The following is a 19,262-nucleotide window of genomic DNA, read 5'->3' as shown; positions in this document are numbered from 1 at the left end:
GCAAAGCTTCAGCCGGCCAATGGCCGGCCCAGTTCACTCGGCCATTGGCCGAGGCAAAGCTTCAGTCGGCCAATGGCCGACCCAAGGGTCTCACTCGGCCATTGGCCGAGGCAAAGCTTCAGTCGGCCAATGGCCGGCCTAGTTCACTCGGCCATTGGCCGAGGCAAAGCTTCAGTCGGCCAATGGCCGACCCAACATGATCACTCGGCCATTGGCCGGCCCAACCCTTCCGCCGGCCAATGGCCGACCCAACCTTGCTCACTCGGCCAAGGGGTCTTCAAACCACCCCTTGGCTGCCTATAAATACAAGGGTCCTTCCCTTGACCCAGGTAATCCATTCTTGGGTACTGAAACGCTGTCGAAGAGCCACTGAGTTGCTGGAACTAATACATTCTGATGTATGTGGTCCGCTCAGCCAACAGGCACGTGGGGGATACGAATACTTCGTTACCTTCACCGATGACTACTCGCGATATGGTCTTGTCTATTTGCTCAAACACAAATCCGAGACCTTTAACGTATTTAAGGTCTTTAGGGCTTTAGTGGAAAAGCAAACTGGCAAAGTGATCAAAACACTTCGATCTGATCGAGGTGGTGAGTATATGTCTGGAGAGTTCGATGACTTTCTTAAAGAAGAAGGTATCGCTTCTCAGCTTACCACACCTGGCACACCTCAACAAAACGGAGTGTCAGAGAGAAGGAACCGAACTCTTATGGAGATGGTTACATCAATGATGAGTTACTCATCACTCCCTCCTTCCTTTTGGGGATATGCCCTCGAATCAGCCGCTTATATTCTGAACAAAATTCCGTCCAAGACGGTTCCTGGTACTCCTTATGAACGATAGACTGGCCGTAAAGTGAATATTGGCCGCATCAAAATTTGGTGTAGCCCCGCACACGTGCTAAGGCAAAAGACTAGCAAGTTGGCTAGTAGGTCAGAATTGTGTCTGTTCGTTGGATATCCAAAGGAAACCAAGGGTTTTACTTTCTATAGTCCCGAGGATGATAAGACTTTCGTTAGCACGAATGCTCGTTTCCTTGAGGAGGACTTTATGAAGGATGCAAAACCTAGAAACAAAATTGTGCTTGAAGAAAAATTGGGTGAGGAAGCTTCTACCTCATCTGTAAGAACTGTTCTTACCCCAACTGAAACACAACCTAACTCATCAGAATCTCGTCAAGTAGTACTTCGACGTAGTGGGAGGGCTACTCAAAAGCCTGAAAGGTACATGTCTTATGGATACTCTCTCGTAGCCGTCTCTGACATGGATGATCCTGTTTCCTATAGCCAAGCGATGGCTTGTTCTGAATCAAACATTTGGCTTGACGCCATGAAAGTTTAAATGCACTCGATATATGTCAACAAAGTCTGGAAACTTGTAGACCTTCCTAAAGGGATTAAACCCGTAGGGTGTAAGTGGATATACAAGAAGAAAAGGGGTCCGGATGGGAACGTCGAGACGTTCAAAGTACGACTTGTGGCTAAGGGTTATAACCAACAAGAAGGGATTGACTATGAAGAAACCTTCTCACCAGTCGCGATGCTTAAATCCATTCGCATACTCCTATCCATAGCTGCAGCTCTCGACTATGAGATCAGGCAACTGGATGTCAAGACAGCCTTCCTGAATGGCAATCTTGACGAACGCATATACATGGCTCAACTAGACAGTTTCGATGAAGAAGGTCAAGAGACCAAGGTTTGTGAGTTGCTTAAGTCCATTTATGGATTAAAGCAAGCATCTAGGTCATGGAATATTAGATTCGATGAAACTGTAAAGAGCTTCGGCTTTGAACAGTCAATAGATGAGCCTTGTGTTTACAAGTTAATACATGAAGGAAAAGTTGTGTTTCTGGTACTATATGTCGATGATATACTACTCATTGGTAATGACGTGGGTAAGTTATCTGAGGTTAAGGTCTGGCTGGCAAAGCAATTCGATATGAAGGATCTAGGAGAAGCTGCGTTCATTCTGGGGATACAAATATTTCGAGATAGGAAAAACCGGACACTATCGCTCTATCAAGTATCTTATATTGATAAGGTAATGGATCACTTCTCGATGTAAGACTCCAAGAAGGGCCAGAAGGATTAGGCATTGAGAGGGATTAGGCATGAAGGACTACACACATCCTCTTTGAGTCAAGTGGGAGTTTGTTGTCAATGGTGCCCACAAGAAGAGTTGTAATCTGTATATCGTACATTTGATGTAATAAAGTCTCATGAAGACTCTTGCTTTTAATTGCTTATTCATTAATAAAAAGTTGAAATGTTCATTCATTCTTCCGTGTCTGTTTGAAGCTTTATGATAAAACATTAGTCTTTAGTCCAAAAATAAACTAAACAACTTACGAAGAGACAAATGTAGATTTGCATGAACAAACTCTTCGTAGTTTGCTTAAAACGATATATTCGCAATCTAAGTGTCAAAGGACTATTGACCTCAGTATGATTGTCAGAAGAGTCTATGATGTCTGGTTATGAGGGATTGCGAGTTGGAGACTCTATAGTTCTTCTAGGTATCTTCCGAAGGTACTGAATTGACCAGTTCACTTCTAGAGACAAGATAAGAACAATCCATTTAACCTCTTATGTCTTGAAGTCACTACGTATGAATTGCATCGTGCTTACCTTAATCCTGAAATGAGACATGTCATTTCACACCTTAGTATTCTCATTTGAGAAAGTCAGAGTTCGGACTCACTATGTGATTCGGAACAAGGCCTATTGGTTAAGTAATAAGTTGTGAGAATGTCATGAGTAACTTTGTGAAGTTCTCATAGATATGGAATTCATGTACAAGATTGCTGAAATGCAATATATATCACCTCATGCTTTGTTCCTTGGAGTGTGAATAAATGAACTGGCCAGTGTCCAAATTGAGTCTTGACTCTTTTGGATGAAACAATGTGACTTGTTAGCTCCTCGTCAATACATTGTTTCTAACTTATTCACAAGCGACAAAGGAGTTGAGGAAATAACAGCTAGAAGGGTAAAATGGTAATTTAATAAATCCCGACTAGCTGATGATATTCATGAAGGGTAAACACTGATAATATTCTGTGGATCCACTCATTACAATTAGGTTGAATTCTTGAGTAGAAAATAAATTCATTTGAACCGAGAGATTTTCAGTGTCAACTCTTTAGTGGAGTCAGTTGACATTAAGCTAAACTTGGAAAAGGTTTGTGTACTTTTGAGTCCAAGTATTTTAGCTCAAGCTTTGTTCATTTGGATCCATGAGGTCACTGTCACGAATCACATCGAGTAGGAATAGTTAAACTGGAAGCTAAGTCAAAACAAGAACGAAAATTGACGAAAGGGTATTTTTGTCTTTTGAGACATAGGATGAAATGAATGTCAATAAATTTTTTGACAAGGTCATTTAATGACATGTTTCACTCGGCCAATATTAGTCTTATTGGGCCTTGTGGATTAATTTCATTTCATAAGAATTTTATTGAAAATTCTTAATGGGCCTTTTTCATGTTGTCATGAACAAATGGAAAAGCTTCTAGAAGGCCTTTCTAGAGTATTATAGGCGCCCACCACCCAAAGAGAGAGAGAATATTTTGTGCATGAATGTATCAAGATACTTGCCAAAAGAAAAAGAGGAAACAAATTTACCCTACATGGAAAGGGAAATTTTGGCCAACCTAGAGAAGGAACAAATTAGGAAACAAATCCCTTAAGGGAATGAGATGTTGGGCGCATATGGAGAAAAAGGGCAATAAGAGATTGCTCATGAATGCTTGGAAAAAAGAGGAAACTCTCATTTCTAAGGCTAACCCTTATCCTATAAATAGGGCCCTCATTCTCATTGTTTTCTCATTTCCACATAAGTTAGAGATTGAGAGCCTCTCTCTCTAGAACTTGTGTCCGATCCTGTCTCTCCCTCTCTCTTCAATTTCGTTTTATTGTTTTGGCACCTAGGTCCTCATTTGACCTAGAGTTTAGCTCTGCGACTTCAAGACTCGTTCTTAAGTCATAGTGTTTAAAAGTGCCCACTCACTAATTCCTTTTATTTCGAGTGATTTAGTGATAGAAACTTTCGTGGTTGCTCGAGGTGCCGAGGAAAGAAAGAGAGACGTGCTGCGAGGGAGACGAGCGTTGCAACTTTCCAATAGCTTCTCAAAGTTGAAGCTTCAAGAAAGGTTAGTAAACTTCTATGCTCATAATAGTTTTTTTATTTACATGTGCTTGCTCTTTGTCTAGGTTAGTAAAAACCGTTTTTACTTGAAAAGAAATTTTTTTAAATTCTGCCGCTTAATGAAGCATTAAACTTTTTCTTAAACCCTAGATCAATTCGAACAGGTAACGCCAACACCAAGGTCAAGACAGAGGTAGCGACATTTCCTATATGCAACACTTGTGGAAAGAGGCATCTTGGAGAGTGCCGGAGGAGAACCATGACCTGCTTCAAGTGTGGTCAGCCTGGTGACTATATTAAAGAATGTCCGAAACCGAATTTCGCTCCAAATGCACTGTATCAGCAACACAGCCATAAAGGATGACTCAACTCCATGCAAGCTGCCATTGAAGGGCCACAAATTTTCCAGGTTCGACTTGAGGTACCACCCACAACTCAGACGCCACCGCTGCCCCAAGGTCGCATTTACGCCTACACCAACACCGATGCTCTAGCCAGCTCTTCGAATGTTGTAGCAGGTCAGCTTCTTATAGCTCACTTTGATGCTCAAGTTTTGTTTGACTCTGGTGCTACGCATTGCTTTATTTCATTGGAACTGGCTAGAAAATTAGGTGATAGTGTAGTGAAAACTAGGAAGGTTTTCAGGACGGCATTACCGTCTGGTGATGTGCTATTATCAGATTACTGTTTAAAAAGAGTAACGATAATAATTGGTGGTCAAGAGTTAAAAAGTGATTTCATTGTCTTAGAAATGAAAGACTTTGATTCTATCTTGGGTATGGAATTCTTAGGTGAGAATAATGCAATGATCGATTGTCATCGTAAAAGAGTAATCTTCAAACCAGTAACGGGAAGAGGGTTCACCTTTGAAGGAAGGCCACTCAAGAAATCAAAGATGTTGGTGTCAACATTACAAGCTAGAAGATTGATGAGTAAAGGGTGTTATGGATTCCTAGCGTCGGTAGTGGACAAGACTAAGGACGTAGAAGCAACTCCAAACGACGTGCCAGTGGTGAGAGATTTTGTTGATGTATTCCCTGAGGATTTACCAAGCCTAGCTCCAGAGCGTGAGATTTCTTTTGGGATTGAATTACTACCTGGTACGGGACCGATTTCTAAGTCACCCTATCGAATGGCTCCAGCTGAACTCAAGGACCTGCAATCACAACTTCAAGAGTTACTAGATAAAGGGTTTGTTCGGCCAAGTCATTCACCATGGGGAACACCGGTTTTATTCGTGAAGAAGAAGGATGGATCTTTCCGTATGTGTATCGACTACAGAGAGCTTAACATGGTCACCGTCAAGAACAAGTATCCGCTTCCTAGGATTGATGACTTGTTTGACCAACTCAAGGGAGCAAACACTACTACAAAAATATTGATTAACATCGTTTTTTAAACGCTGTGAAATATGATTGAAGGCGTTTTTTGCACGCTGTTGTATCGCATGAGGTTAAAAGTATTCCACGGCGCCTAAAATAAACGCTGTCTAAAGTGGTGCCACGTAGGAGCCACGTAAGAATCTAGGCGATAAAGTTTTCACGGCGTTTATATATAAGCGATGTCTAATGTTTTTCACAGCGTTTGTATATAAGCGCTGTCTATTCTTTTCCAACGTGGCATCCACGTGTCTTCCATGTCCATAAATTTTAACACCATTTGGTACCATTCTTCTTGATACGCATCTATTGCCTCATCTGTATAACTCTTCAACTTTTCAAACTAATAATATATAAAAACGAGTTGTTTGTGAGTGAAACAATATATTACGTATTGAATATGTGTATTTAAATGTGTACATACCTCATGCAAACAATTATGAAAATCTCGAGTTTCAACAATGTTTTTCATCATCATTGAAACAAAATAGCCACATTCAATTGTCGAAGGTTGTTTCGGTACCTGTAAAAAATATGTTACACTGAAATATATAGTAATTGATATACTAATTTAATTGTGCGTATATATATCTTTGGAATTTTCCATGATTACCTTTGGCCTGAGATTTGCACACTCTGTACACGTCCATTACATATGAGAAATGTGTATACAAATAGTTGCTCTAACATCACTGACATTAGCGAAAGTAATGCTCATCTGCAACTGCAAGTGTTGTTCAGCTTTCCTTAAGGCAATTTAAAATAACGCCACTTGTAGAAATCAGTCAATAAAACAAGAGATTGTTCACGTACATTACTGGCTTTCTCGATCAGAACTATCTTGCAAAGGGCGTTGATCTCCCTCGCCAAAGAACGGGCCAATTGAATCAAACCTTTCTTGCAAAGCCTGTGTGAAGATATTGGGTTAGAAATAAATACAAAACAGGGAAAAAAAAAAAGTAATCCCTGTTTACAGCTTCCTCGGTTTGAGAATGATGATTCGAATCTGTAAACCTTGTACAGCTCGATCACCACCGCGTGGTCGTGTCCAGTCTCTCTTCTCCACGTGCGTGATTCCCAGCCAGATCACCGCTACACCGCCGTGGTTCTGTTGACTTCAACGGCACCGATCTCAAGCATAGGCTCTACGGACAGATAAGATTGTGAAAAAGAGAATTTTTTTTACCTTTATTCTCACCTTGTTGAGAGAGAGAGAGAGAGAGAGAGAGAGAGAGAAGAACTACATTCATCTAGCCGGATAAGTCTGCCATTCCAGCCACCGGCCATATATTTATCCACGAGAGAGAGGACCACAACGCAACGATCATGACCGGTGAGGCTGTTTGGGAACCAAGTAGAAGTAAATCCATGACTGACAATAGCGTGTTCATACCTCTGCTTTCCTTGCGAATTCACAAGTTCAACAATGAGTCGAGCAAAGCACCAAACTGTGTGGCAGCACATCTACAAGAAAAAGCATCAAGGTATTAAGAATCACAAATCAAAGGCACCATCACAAAATAGTCCAACGGAAAAATCACCACAGGATCACTTCCGTCGGGGTTTAAGATCCTCACGGAAAAATTCCCTACATCAGTGTGAATATCAGGTATAAATCCATCACTTACCATGTCATCGCAAAATCCAAACCTAAGAGTTTAAATTATTCTTTAAAGAACAAAATAAAAAAGAAGCCATAAATATGAAGATGTTGAAAAGCTAACCTGTTTTTTTATGCGTTTGAATTGAGCTATTGACGTTTCCGTCCTTGCACATGGCATAGATGAGAGAATTGCGTTAATTGCCTGAATGCAGAAACTGTGAGTGAGTTTGGCAAATAAAAGCAGCAGGAAGAAATGTCCACATTAAACGGAAGAAATAGAACGTCAAACCAAGTAAGTTTTTTTTATCCTTTATTTGTTCTGCTGTGTCACCTAACTAGATGAAGTAATGCACCCGTGATTCTAAAGTCATGAAATTTTACACATAGCCAACTTTCCAATCCCTCTTAAAAGACTTATCTTATCGAAAATTATCCTCATTTCAATTCAAACACAGACTCAACACACAGCACAACCATAACCAATACCAACTCTATAAACTTCCAACGAGACAGAGGACCAACGGATGAATCGAACTCCGGCAACCACAAATCTACAAGACAAACATCAATGTGTTAAGAATCACTAAACAAAGGCACCATCACAGAGAAGTACCCCAATGAAAAATTGTACTTATTTACAGCTTTATTTTTCAATAACGACACCACCAACTCCAGTCTCGGCAGAAGATTGAATTACCCGCTATCCGAACATCGAGGACCAGCAAGCTTGTTGCCGGGGTAGAGAGAATCGCAACGATGCTCTCCCGTGATTCTGACCAGCGAGCTCAGTCCTCTACTTTCCTTGCAGCAGCTGAATCAAACTCCGCTACCACACTACAAAAAAAGCATCAAGGTGTGAGGGATCACAAAACAAAGGCACCAACACAAAATAGGCCACAGCACAGAATAACCAATCTTTGTAAAATTCAGACGATTAAAAGAAGCAAGTGAGAAGTAAGTTTTGACAGAGAGACCAAAAATGAAGTTGTTGCAGAGGCCGCTTCACAAAGATAAGGAATAAAAACATCGAACTATTATAAATTCGAAGTATCCCTTCTATTTATACAACTAATAAAATAAAAACATTAAACTATCATAAATTCATACCCCAAACTGTTTACTCATTACTTTAATTACCTTAGGCCTGAGATCCAATTCCTAACAATTGCACACTCTGTACACGTCCATTACATATGAGAAATATGTATACAAATAGTTGCTCTAACATAACTGACATTAGCAAAAGTAATGCTCATCTGCAACTGCAAGTGTTGTTCAGCTTTTCCTTAAGGCAATTTAAACCTTGGTTTTTCAATCAAAGAAAGAGCGAATATTAAGTTTAAATGTAATTGGAAAATTTTACCATTAAAAACAAATACAAGTTAGCTAACTTGAAAACGATTATCTCACCTGGAAATTGACACATACCTAGAAATAATTATTCTATTTCTATCGTTTGCATAAAAGATTATTTAGTTTGGCTTCAATAATCTACCAAAAAAAAAACATAAAACATAAAACTTATACGGTATTAAATTATCATCCAACACCAGTGGATTATTAATCAATTAGCATAGCATTTGACTAAAAAAACATAAAACATAAAACTTATACGGGTTAATGAACGAAGGGTCTCATTGAGTATAAATCAAGCCGACCTACAAAGAAATATTTAAAGCTGATGATATGACCGAAGAGCTAGAAAAAAAACATTCAAATGATCACAGGCAAGAGAGATTGTTTAAAAGCATGTACCTCTATCATCGCAACGCAACAAGGATCGTCAAAGATCTCTAGACTATAGTCACCGAGATAGTTGAGCTGCAAAAAAAAAAAAAAGGGAAATTTAAAATCGCGATTTACAGAGGCTGATTTTTAGTTAATTTCACAAACAAACGCCAATATTTTAAGGGAATGTTTGGAGCCCGACAAATGCAAGGGAAAGTGAAGATTTAAATAGAGAGAGAATGAGAAAGAGACCTGAGAGAGAGGCGGTTGAGATAGGTCTCGCAGAGGCCGTAGGCGTCGTCGACAGGGTGGAGGATTCGGTAGTGGAAGAAGAGGCAGACGATGACGACACGGAGGAGGATGACCTTTCTCGTACCTGTGGAAGCAGCGGAGTCAGATGGGAAGGGAAGGGAAGGGAAGAGAGAGAGAGAGAGAGAGAGAGAGAGAGATACAGACCGGAGCCGGAGGGGAGGCGGCAGCGGCCAGCGGCGGCGGAGGATCTGGAGAGGACGCGGCGGAGGATCTATAGTTCTTCTAGGTATCTTTCGAAGGTACTGAATTGACCAGTGCACTTCTAGAAACAAGATAAGAACAAACCATTTAACCTCTTATGTGTCGAAGTCACTATGTATGAATTGCATCATGCTTACCTTAATCCTAAAATGAGACATGCCATTTCACAGCTGAGTATTCTCATTTGAGAAAGTCAGAGTTCGGACTCACTATGTGATTCCGAACAGGGCCTATTGGTGAAGTACTAAGTTGTGAGAATGTCATGAGTAACTTTGTGAAGTTCTCATAGATATTGAATTCATGTACAAGATTTCTGAAATGCAATGTATGTCAACTCATGCTTTGTTCCTTGGAGTGTGAATAAATGCTCATCTGCAACTGCAAGTGTTGTTCAGCTTTTCCTTAAGGCAATTTAAACCTTGGTTTTTCAATCAAAGAAAGAGCGAATATTAAGTTTAAATGTAATTGGAAAATTTTACCATTAAAAACAAATACAAGTTAGCTAACTTGAAAACGATTATCTCACCTGGAAATTGACACATACCTAGAAATAATTATTCTATTTCTATCGTTTGCATAAAAGATTATTTAGTTTGGCTTCAATAATCTACCAAAAAAAAAACATAAAACATAAAACTTATACGGTATTAAATTATCATCCAACACCAGTGGATTATTAATCAATTAGCATAGCATTTGACTAATAAAACATAAAACTTATACGGGTTAATGAACGAAGGGTCTCATTGAGTATAAATCAAGCCGACCTACAAAGAAATATTTAAAGCTGATGATATGACCGAAGAGCTAGAAAAAAAACATTCAAATGATCACAGGCAAGAGAGATTGTTTAAAAGCATGTACCTCTATCATCGCAACGCAACAAGGATCGTCAAAGATCTCTAGACTATAGTCACCGAGATAGTTGAGCTGCAAAAAAAAAAAAAAAGGGAAATTTAAAATCGCGATTTACAGAGGCTGATTTTTAGTTAATTTCACAAACAAACGCCAATATTTTAAGGGAATGTTTGGAGCCCGACAAATGCAAGGGAAAGTGAAGATTTAAATAGAGAGAGAATGAGAAAGAGACCTGAGAGAGAGGCGGTTGAGATAGGTCTCGCAGAGGCCGTAGGCGTCGTCGACAGGGTGGAGGATTCGGTAGTGGAAGAAGAGGCAGACGATGACGACACGGAGGAGGATGACCTTTCTCGTACCTGTGGAAGCAGCGGAGTCAGATGGGAAGGGAAGGGAAGGGAAGAGAGAGAGAGAGAGAGAGAGAGAGAGAGAGAGAGATACAGACCGGAGCCGGAGGGGAGGCGGCAGCGGCCAGCGGCGGCGGAGGATCTGGAGAGGACGCGGCGGAGGATCTATAGTTCTTCTAGGTATCTTTCGAAGGTACTGAATTGACCAGTGCACTTCTAGAAACAAGATAAGAACAAACCATTTAACCTCTTATGTGTCGAAGTCACTATGTATGAATTGCATCATGCTTACCTTAATCCTAAAATGAGACATGCCATTTCACAGCTGAGTATTCTCATTTGAGAAAGTCAGAGTTCGGACTCACTATGTGATTCCGAACAGGGCCTATTGGTGAAGTACTAAGTTGTGAGAATGTCATGAGTAACTTTGTGAAGTTCTCATAGATATTGAATTCATGTACAAGATTTCTGAAATGCAATGTATGTCAACTCATGCTTTGTTCCTTGGAGTGTGAATAAATGCTCATCTGCAACTGCAAGTGTTGTTCAGCTTTTCCTTAAGGCAATTTAAACCTTGGTTTTTCAATCAAAGAAAGAGCGAATATTAAGTTTAAATGTAATTGGAAAATTTTACCATTAAAAACAAATACAAGTTAGCTAACTTGAAAACGATTATCTCACCTGGAAATTGACACATACCTAGAAATAATTATTCTATTTCTATCGTTTGCATAAAAGATTATTTAGTTTGGCTTCAATAATCTACCAAAAAAAAAACATAAAACATAAAACTTATACGGTATTAAATTATCATCCAACACCAGTGGATTATTAATCAATTAGCATAGCATTTGACTAAAAAAACATAAAACATAAAACTTATACGGGTTAATGAACGAAGGGTCTCGTTGAGTATAAATCAAGCCGACCTACAAAGAAATATTTAAAGCTGATGATATGACCGAAGAGCTAGAAAAAAAAACATTCAAATGATCACAGGCAAGAGAGATTGTTTAAAAGCATGTACCTCTATCATCGCAACGCAACAAGGATCGTCAAAGATTTCTAGACTATAGTCACCGAGATAGTTGAGCTGCAAAAAAAAAAAAAAAAAGGGAAATTTAAAATCGCGATTTACAGAGGCTGATTTTTAGTTAATTTCACAAACAAACGCCAATATTTTAAGGGAATGTTTGGAGCCCGACAAATGCAAGGGAAAGTGAAGATTTAAATAGAGAGAGAATGAGAAAGAGACCTGAGAGAGAGGCGGTTGAGATAGGTCTCGCAGAGGCCGTAGGCGTCGTCGACAGGGTGGAGGATTCGGTAGTGGAAGAAGAGGCAGACGATGACGACACGGAGGAGGATGACCTTTCTCGTACCTGTGGAAGCAGCGGAGTCAGATGGGAAGGGAAGGGAAGGGAAGAGAGAGAGAGAGAGAGAGAGAGAGAGAGATACAGACCGGAGCCGAAGGGGAGGCGGCAGCGGCCAGCGGCGGCGGAGGATCTGGAGAGGACGCGGCAGAAGCCGGCGGCGGCGGAGAGGAGGCCTTAGCCTTGGCCTTGGCTTGAGCGACCTCTTCTTGGGTCTCGGCGAGAAGAAGTTATTTTATACTCAGATTTAGGGGTTTTTTATTCTATGCTTAGAAATAGAAATAAACTGCCATATTTTTTACAGTGTTTTTCGCTGTGAAAAAAAAATAATGATATAAAAAATAAATACAAATAAATTAAATTCTGAAACTTACACGTGTCAAGTTATAATTGTACATTAACTTTTCACAGCGTTTGTATATAAACGCTGTCAAAACTTTTTTTTTTCAAACCGCTTCTTCTCCACATGGCTTCTTGTAATTCGAGAGAATAAAATGAAAGCGCTTATATATAAGCGATGTCTTATGTTTTCCACAGCGTTTCTCTTCAAAGGCCACGTGTCTTCTGTCGATTCGACAATAAAAAAAATGATGTTCTGACGGCGTTTTTTTGCCAAACGCCGTGAAAACATGTGCTGTGAAATGCATGATTTCTAGTAGTGAAAAGTATTTTCGAAGATAGACTTGCGATCTAGGTATCATCCATTGCGAGTCAAGGAAGACGACATTCCAAAGACAGCATTCCGTACCCGCTACGGTCATTACGAGTTCACGGTCATGCCGTTTGGACTTACTGATGCACCTGCGGCATTCATGGACATGATGAATAGGATCTTTAGCAACGTCTTGGATAAATTTGTAATTGTCTTCATTGATGACATTCTGATTTACTCTATAAGTGCCGAAGATCACGAAGAGCACCTACGAGTTGCACTACAGACGTTTAGACAACATCAGTTATATGCCAAGTTATCGAAGTGTGAATTTTGGCTAGATAAGGTGCATTTTCTGGGTAATGTGGTTTCTAAGGATGGGATCTCTGTTGATCCTTCCAAGGTAGAATCTGTGAATGATTGGAAACCGCCTCAGAGTGTGACAGAAATCAGGAGTTTTCTCGATTTAGCTGGCTACTCTAGAAGATTTGTTGAAGGGTTTTCTACTTTAGCTGCTCCACTCACCGCCCTCACAAAGAAAGATAAGAAGTATGAGTTGACTGAGAAATGCGAAGAGAGTTTTCGTGAGGTTAAGAGAAGACTCACCACCGCGCCAATCCTTATAGTCCCTGAAAGTGGAGAACCTTTGTCTATTTACAGTGATGCGTCAAAGACAGGTATTGGTGATGTGTTAATGCAAAATGGCAAAGTAGTGGCTTATGCGTCTCGAAAACTCAAAAATCACGAGAGGAATTATCCTACTCACGATTTAGAGTTAGCCGCAGTGGCTTTTGCCCTCAAGATTTGGAGACACTACCTGTATGGTGTTCGGTGTGAGATATTTACCGATCATTAGAGCTTAAAGTATATTTTCACTCAAAAGGAGTTGAACATGAGGCAAAGAAGGTCGCTACAATTGGTTAAGGATTACGACTGTGGTATCCATTACCACCCCGGAAAGGCAAACATGGTAGTAGATGCCTTAAGTAGGAAGGATGAGGCTAGGCTATCGATGATGCGAGCATTATCTCATCAACTCACTGATGAAATCAACAATTTAGGAGTTGAAATTGTCACACAAGGGTTAGCCAATATGACCTTACAGTCAGATCTTTTTTAGAGTATCAAGGAAGCGCGAATATGTGATCCGGAGATGTCAAAGTTGAAAGACGATGCGTTGGAAAGCCAAGAGTCAAAATTTTCCATTTCGGAGAACGATGTACTCTTTTTCGATGGAAGGATTTGTGTACCCAGCGAAGATGAGTTACGAAGGCAAATTCTTACCGAACCACATGAGACACCGTATTCAGTCCACCCAGGTTCCACGAAGATGTATCAAGACCTCCGAAAACACTTTTGGTGGAACAGAATGAAGGGCGACGTTGCAAAGTTTGTCAGTAAATGTCTTACCTACCAGAAAGTGAATGCCGAACATCAACGACCAGCTAGAGAATTACAGCCAGTCGAAGTTCCTGAATGGAAGTGGGAACAAATCACAATGGATTTTGTGGTTGGATTATCTAACACGGTTGAGGGTTATGATGCTATCTGGGTAGCGGTGGACCATTTGACCAAGTCTGCTAGGTTCATCCCGATGAAAGTCACGTATTCCGTGGAGAAGTTAGCAGAGCTATACATTAATAACGTGGTGAGGCTACATGGCGTTCCTCTGTCCATCATCTCAGATCGTGACGGTCGTTTCACTTCTAACTTCTGGTGGTGTGTGCAAAAGTCGTTCGGATCGCAACTAAAGTTTAGCACCGCTTTTCACCCCTAAACGGATGGCCAATCCGAGAGGATGATTCAGACCCTAGAGGATATGCTAAGGACATGTGTCATGGATTTTCGTGGGAGTTGGAGTAAGAGGTTGCCACTTATTGAATACTCATACAACAACAGCTACCAAGCCTCAATCGGCGTTGCACCGTATGAAGCTCTCTATGGGAGAAAGTGCCGATCTCCAATTCACTAGTTTGAAGCAGGAGAAAATAATCTCGAGAAAACAGATTTTATCCTAGACACAACAGAGGCTATCATAAAAATTCGTGATTGAATGGGAACTGCCCAAAGTCGACAGAAAAGTTACGCCGATAAGAGAAGGCGGCCACTGGAATTTCAAGTCGGAGATTTGGTGTTCTTGAAGGTAGCACCTCTCAAGGCACTACAACAAATCTCACTATTCCCGACGATTTTTTTCGTCGCTAATAACCACATAATCGTCGCTAAATCTATTTAGCGACGATTTTTATCGTTGCTAAATGTCCGTGCCTAAATATATTTAGCGACGAAATAATCGTCACTAAATATTTACCGACGATATTAGCGACGATTTTTTCGTCCCTAAATGTTAAACAAGGAGTTTTTTTTTATTATTTAGAGACGACTTAATCGTCGCTAATTTGCGCGGGAAAATTTCGTGCGCGAATTAGCGACGATAAAATCGTCGCTAATAAGTTTTTTTTGTAATAATTAGCGACGACTTTGTCGTCGCTAATTACAAATTTTTGTTTTGATTTTTAAAATTATTAATTTGTATGGTCGTTAATTATTTATTTTTTATTTTGTTTTTCGTTTATGAAAATCTAACATGAAAAATCAAATAAAAACCAAATTATATTATCAAAATCAACTTATATATAAAATCCGGTTACGTTTTCGGTTATCTAGAAATATGTAAATAAAAATCTACTATACATAAAATATCTAATAAAACACTAGTCGCGACGTTTGCTTTGTCGTCCCGCCGCTCGTTTTCCCCCTCCTCGACGTGAAACGCTCTTCTGTTGGCGCTGAAACTCTGCAAGCTGCGGCGGAACAATGTGCTCATGATCAGTAGACTGACTCGGACCGCCGGGCGTCGTCTGCTGGCTACCATCGGGAGTCCTCTGCTAGCCGCCCGTCGGAGTGTGGACGCCAGGCGTCGGAGTCTCGACACCGGCCGTCGGAGTCTGCTGGCTGTGGGTCGACGGAGCCTGCTGCGAACTATGGGAAAATTTGAGGCATAAACGAGCTCAGGTTGAGGCCGGGCACCTGACTCTGTATTGCCTCAGCGAACGAGGCGAAGGTCGACGTGAACACATCCTGGGAGATATATCCTAGATGTGACGTCCCAACCTCCGAACTACCGTGCTCCCTGTGGCACCAAACGTCTGCCGCCGGTCAAGTGATCAGTCCGTGAACCCATAATATCGCGGATTACCTGCTGCTCTAGGATGGAAATATCAATGTCCGCTCCTTGTTGCTCATCCTCCGCTCGCAACGTGTTGAACCTATCGACCAGTCGATCCTGATATAATTAACCAGTTAGTATATATTAATCGAAAAATAAGACAAAATAAATGTAAACTTACATAACGTGCGGAGGCTTCAGGAGTCAGCCATTCGGACTTGTCGGACTAATGTTGGCGCTTGTAGTTCGCAAACAAGCTCTCTAAAGCGCCTGTCTCGGCGCTTTTCTGCATGTAAGCAAAATTTCAAGTGTTAGATAGTTTTAACGATTTGAAGTATCATATAAACATAAAACTTACGTTCTTCATGCGGTGGGTCAAGAATCCAATCGTCCCCTGTCGACTCTTCGTCTTCTTCTTCACGCGATTCGCCTTGTTCTTTGCTTGTATGGCCTGTAATATAAGTAAACGTACACTTAAATAACAAATCGTATAATAAAAGGGTAAACACATATTTAACGTAAATGATTTGATTACCTTAAACTCATCGCTCGAATATCGTTGTATAAGCGTCTCCCATTCGGTGTCGAGCTTAATGGTCCTCGGTTTCATCGACCACGCCACCTGTACACTGCTCTTGCAGTCGATGTCGAACCACGACCACAAGGTATGCCTCCAATCGCGAAGACGAGTCTTTTCGTCTCGAATGATAACCGCATCGACAATCGCCTACTTCTTCCCGGTTGCGTCGCCATCGACTCGAATGACGTACTTGCCTCGAATCGCTGATCGAATCTCGGCCTCCTTTGCCGGCCCCACGTTCGCAGTCGTCCACCTTGGGACCGTAGGCGATATCTTGTCTCGGACGACCAACCCGAGCGTGTTCGCGAACGTCACGAGATCCGGATCCATCTCTCGCTCTGGCTGCAAGAACGACTGAAACTCCTCGTTATAAATAACGACTTCCTTCACCCCGGGGCGTCGTGCACGCTCAGATCGTTTCCCGAGCGTCGGCCCATGCACGGCGGGTTCGATATCCTCGTCGGCTTCTTCGACGCCATAGCGTACGGGTGCCGACTCGCAATAATTCGGGAGACGGGATAGGTAGTCATCCCCGCCTCCGCTGCCTCCGGCTCCTGTAGCCGTAGCCATCTGAAATTCAAAACAAACTTTATTTAGTTATGCATTCGTAATAATTTAAATATTTAGTTATTAAAAGAAAAACGTTATATACTATCGATCAATCATCGTCGTCTGACAAATCATCTTCTTCCATCAAATCTTCGTCGTCGGTTTCTTCGTCATCGATAAACTCTTCTTCTTCAATATTTTCCAAGTCCAGTCCTTCGTTGCTCACGGGCTCTGGTCTCGCAGACTGATGACGCGTCGACAGTGAATCTAAATCTGACGGTTCCACCGACAACTGAACTGAAGACGAAGATTGACCAAGAACGAGGTCAATATCAGGAAGATCCCACACATTTCGATGATTACACTCTTCGACGATTCGCCAATCAGGACCATTCAAGTTATCTTCAAAGTAGAAAACTTGTTTTGCCTGAGTTACCAAAATAAATGGCTCGTCTTTGTACCATTCTTTTGCCACATACACGCTTGTCAAGTTGTTATAGTTGCGTGTCATTTTCCTCGGATCTTGGTCACCGAACCAACGACATTGAAATAATATGATACGACAATCGTTCTGATAAGTCAAGACAATGACGTTTTCTACTTGACCGTAGAAGTCGTTGCCTCCTTCACTTGGTACGCATACCCCGCTATTCTAGGTCGTTCTTCTGCTATCATGTTGACGGGAGATAAATTTAACTCCGTTCACTACTCAACACGGATACGTCTGTGGTGCGAAATGTTGTCCCAATGTCAATGCGTATAATTCGGAGGATACGGGTAATTCGTCTTGGGTCATACGAAACACCTACATATAACCATTAACTTAGTTTAATCATACATAGTTTAACCATATTCTTTAAGTTAGTCAAATAGCTTTTCCCAAAACCATTTTGGGAACTCGAGTCGATGCGCTTCTTCAACATCCGGCCGACCTTCTAATTCCATGAGATCTATGTGTTCACTGAAATAAAATTCATGTTCATTTATTACATCATTTAGTATAAATTTTTGAAGTTCATTTACTTCACTCATTTACCTCATGAAATCGTCAATTTCGGGACAATTTCTTAAAATGTACCACTCAGCGAGCAAACGTATATTCTCATCAAGTGTACCGTGGTCATCTTCCCGTAAGGCCGACAACTTGATGACTGAAACACCGATAACTCCCGTTCGACACCTTCGAAGTTAGACGCGACGTCTGTTCGTTGGGGCATGTTGAAACGATTCTCAACGCCTTCTAGATACCTTGAGCAGAATGTCAATGCTTCGTCTACAACATACGCTTCGGCAATTGAACCCTCTGGTCTGGCTCGATTACGCACAAAGTTCTTAAGCGTTCCAAGGTATCTCTCAAATGGATACATCCACCGCATATGAACCAGACCTCCGTCAATAATTTCCTCCGGTAGATGCATTACCAAATGAACCATGATTGTGAGGAAATCAGGCGGGAAAATTCGTTCCAACTTGCACAATATAAGCTTCACATCCTCCTGCGCCTTTTCAATATCTGAAATTACCACCGTTCTTTAGCAAATAAGTCTGAAGAAGTTGCAGAGCTCTATTATGGCATCTCGAATGCTTCGATCCAGAAAAGGCCGAATAGCAGGAGCCAATAGTCGCTGCATAATCACGTGACAATCGTGAGACTTCAAACCCGTCAACCTCTCGTCCGCGGTGACATTCTTCTTCAAATTGTTGTCAATGGTGCCCACAAGAAGAGTAGTAGTGTCTATTTATGTACATTTGATGTCATATAGTCTTACGAAGACTCTTGCTTGTAATTGCTTATTCATTAATAAAAAGTTGAAACGTTCATTCATTCTTTCTTTGTTTGAAGCTTTATGATAAAACATTAGTCTTTTAGTCCATAAACAAACATAACAACTTACGAAGAGACAAATGTAGATTTGCATGAACAAACTCTTCGTAGTTTGCTTAAAACGATATATTCGCAATCTTAGGGTCAAAGGACTATTGACCTCAGTATGATTGTTAGAAGAATCTATGATGTCTGGTTATGAGGCATTGAGAGTTTGGGACTCTATAGTTCTTCTAGGTATCTTCCGAAGATACTGAATTGACCAGTGCACTTCTAGAGACAATATAAGAACAAACCATTTAACCTCTTATGTCTCGAAGTCACTATGTATGAATTGCATCATGCTTACCTTAATCCTGAAATGAGACATGCCATTTCACACCTTAGTATTCTCATTTGAGAAAGTCAAAGTTCGGACTCACTATGTGATTCCGAACAAGGCCTATTGGTGAAGTACTAAGTTGTGAGTGTGTCATGAGTAACTTTGTGAAGTTCTCATAGATATGGAATTCATGTACAAGATTGCTGAAATGCAATG

General features: G+C 40.9%; 1 protein-coding gene and 1 long non-coding RNA gene across 2 annotated transcripts; both read right to left on the bottom strand.

Annotated features, from left to right (window-relative positions):
* Positions 1 to 5,787: 5,787 nt before the first annotated feature.
* Positions 5,788 to 9,919, bottom strand: LOC149401450 (uncharacterized). The gene is made up of 12 exons (XM_089610725.1): positions 9,904 to 9,919; positions 9,321 to 9,438; positions 9,117 to 9,240; positions 8,892 to 8,957; positions 7,834 to 7,970; positions 7,623 to 7,687; positions 7,258 to 7,338; positions 6,778 to 6,997; positions 6,347 to 6,678; positions 6,147 to 6,257; positions 5,958 to 6,056; positions 5,788 to 5,876 (listed from the first exon to the last, which is right to left on the bottom strand). Exons 1-5 carry the CDS (start codon positions 9,917 to 9,919, stop codon positions 7,953 to 7,955), a joined length of 342 nt encoding a protein of 113 aa, XP_089466851.1. The 3' UTR covers positions 5,788 to 5,876; positions 5,958 to 6,056; positions 6,147 to 6,257; positions 6,347 to 6,678; positions 6,778 to 6,997; positions 7,258 to 7,338; positions 7,623 to 7,687; positions 7,834 to 7,952.
* Positions 9,920 to 10,170: 251 nt separating this feature from the next.
* LOC149401449 (uncharacterized) lies at positions 10,171 to 10,737 on the bottom strand. Its single transcript, XR_016296282.1, has 3 exons — positions 10,678 to 10,737; positions 10,468 to 10,591; positions 10,171 to 10,307 (listed from the first exon to the last, which is right to left on the bottom strand). It is a non-coding gene; the product is annotated as an uncharacterized LOC149401449 (long non-coding RNA).
* Between the last annotated feature and the right edge of the window lie 8,525 nt (positions 10,738 to 19,262).

This window comes from Urtica dioica, chromosome 4 (genome assembly GCF_054948205.1).
Source record: "Urtica dioica subsp. dioica isolate 48M chromosome 4, U.dioica_male_clone48M_v1_H2, whole genome shotgun sequence".
NCBI lineage: Eukaryota > Viridiplantae > Streptophyta > Magnoliopsida > Rosales > Urticaceae > Urtica > Urtica dioica.
Note: the sequence above shows the minus strand (reverse complement) of the source record. Positions and strands in the feature narration are given on the sequence as shown.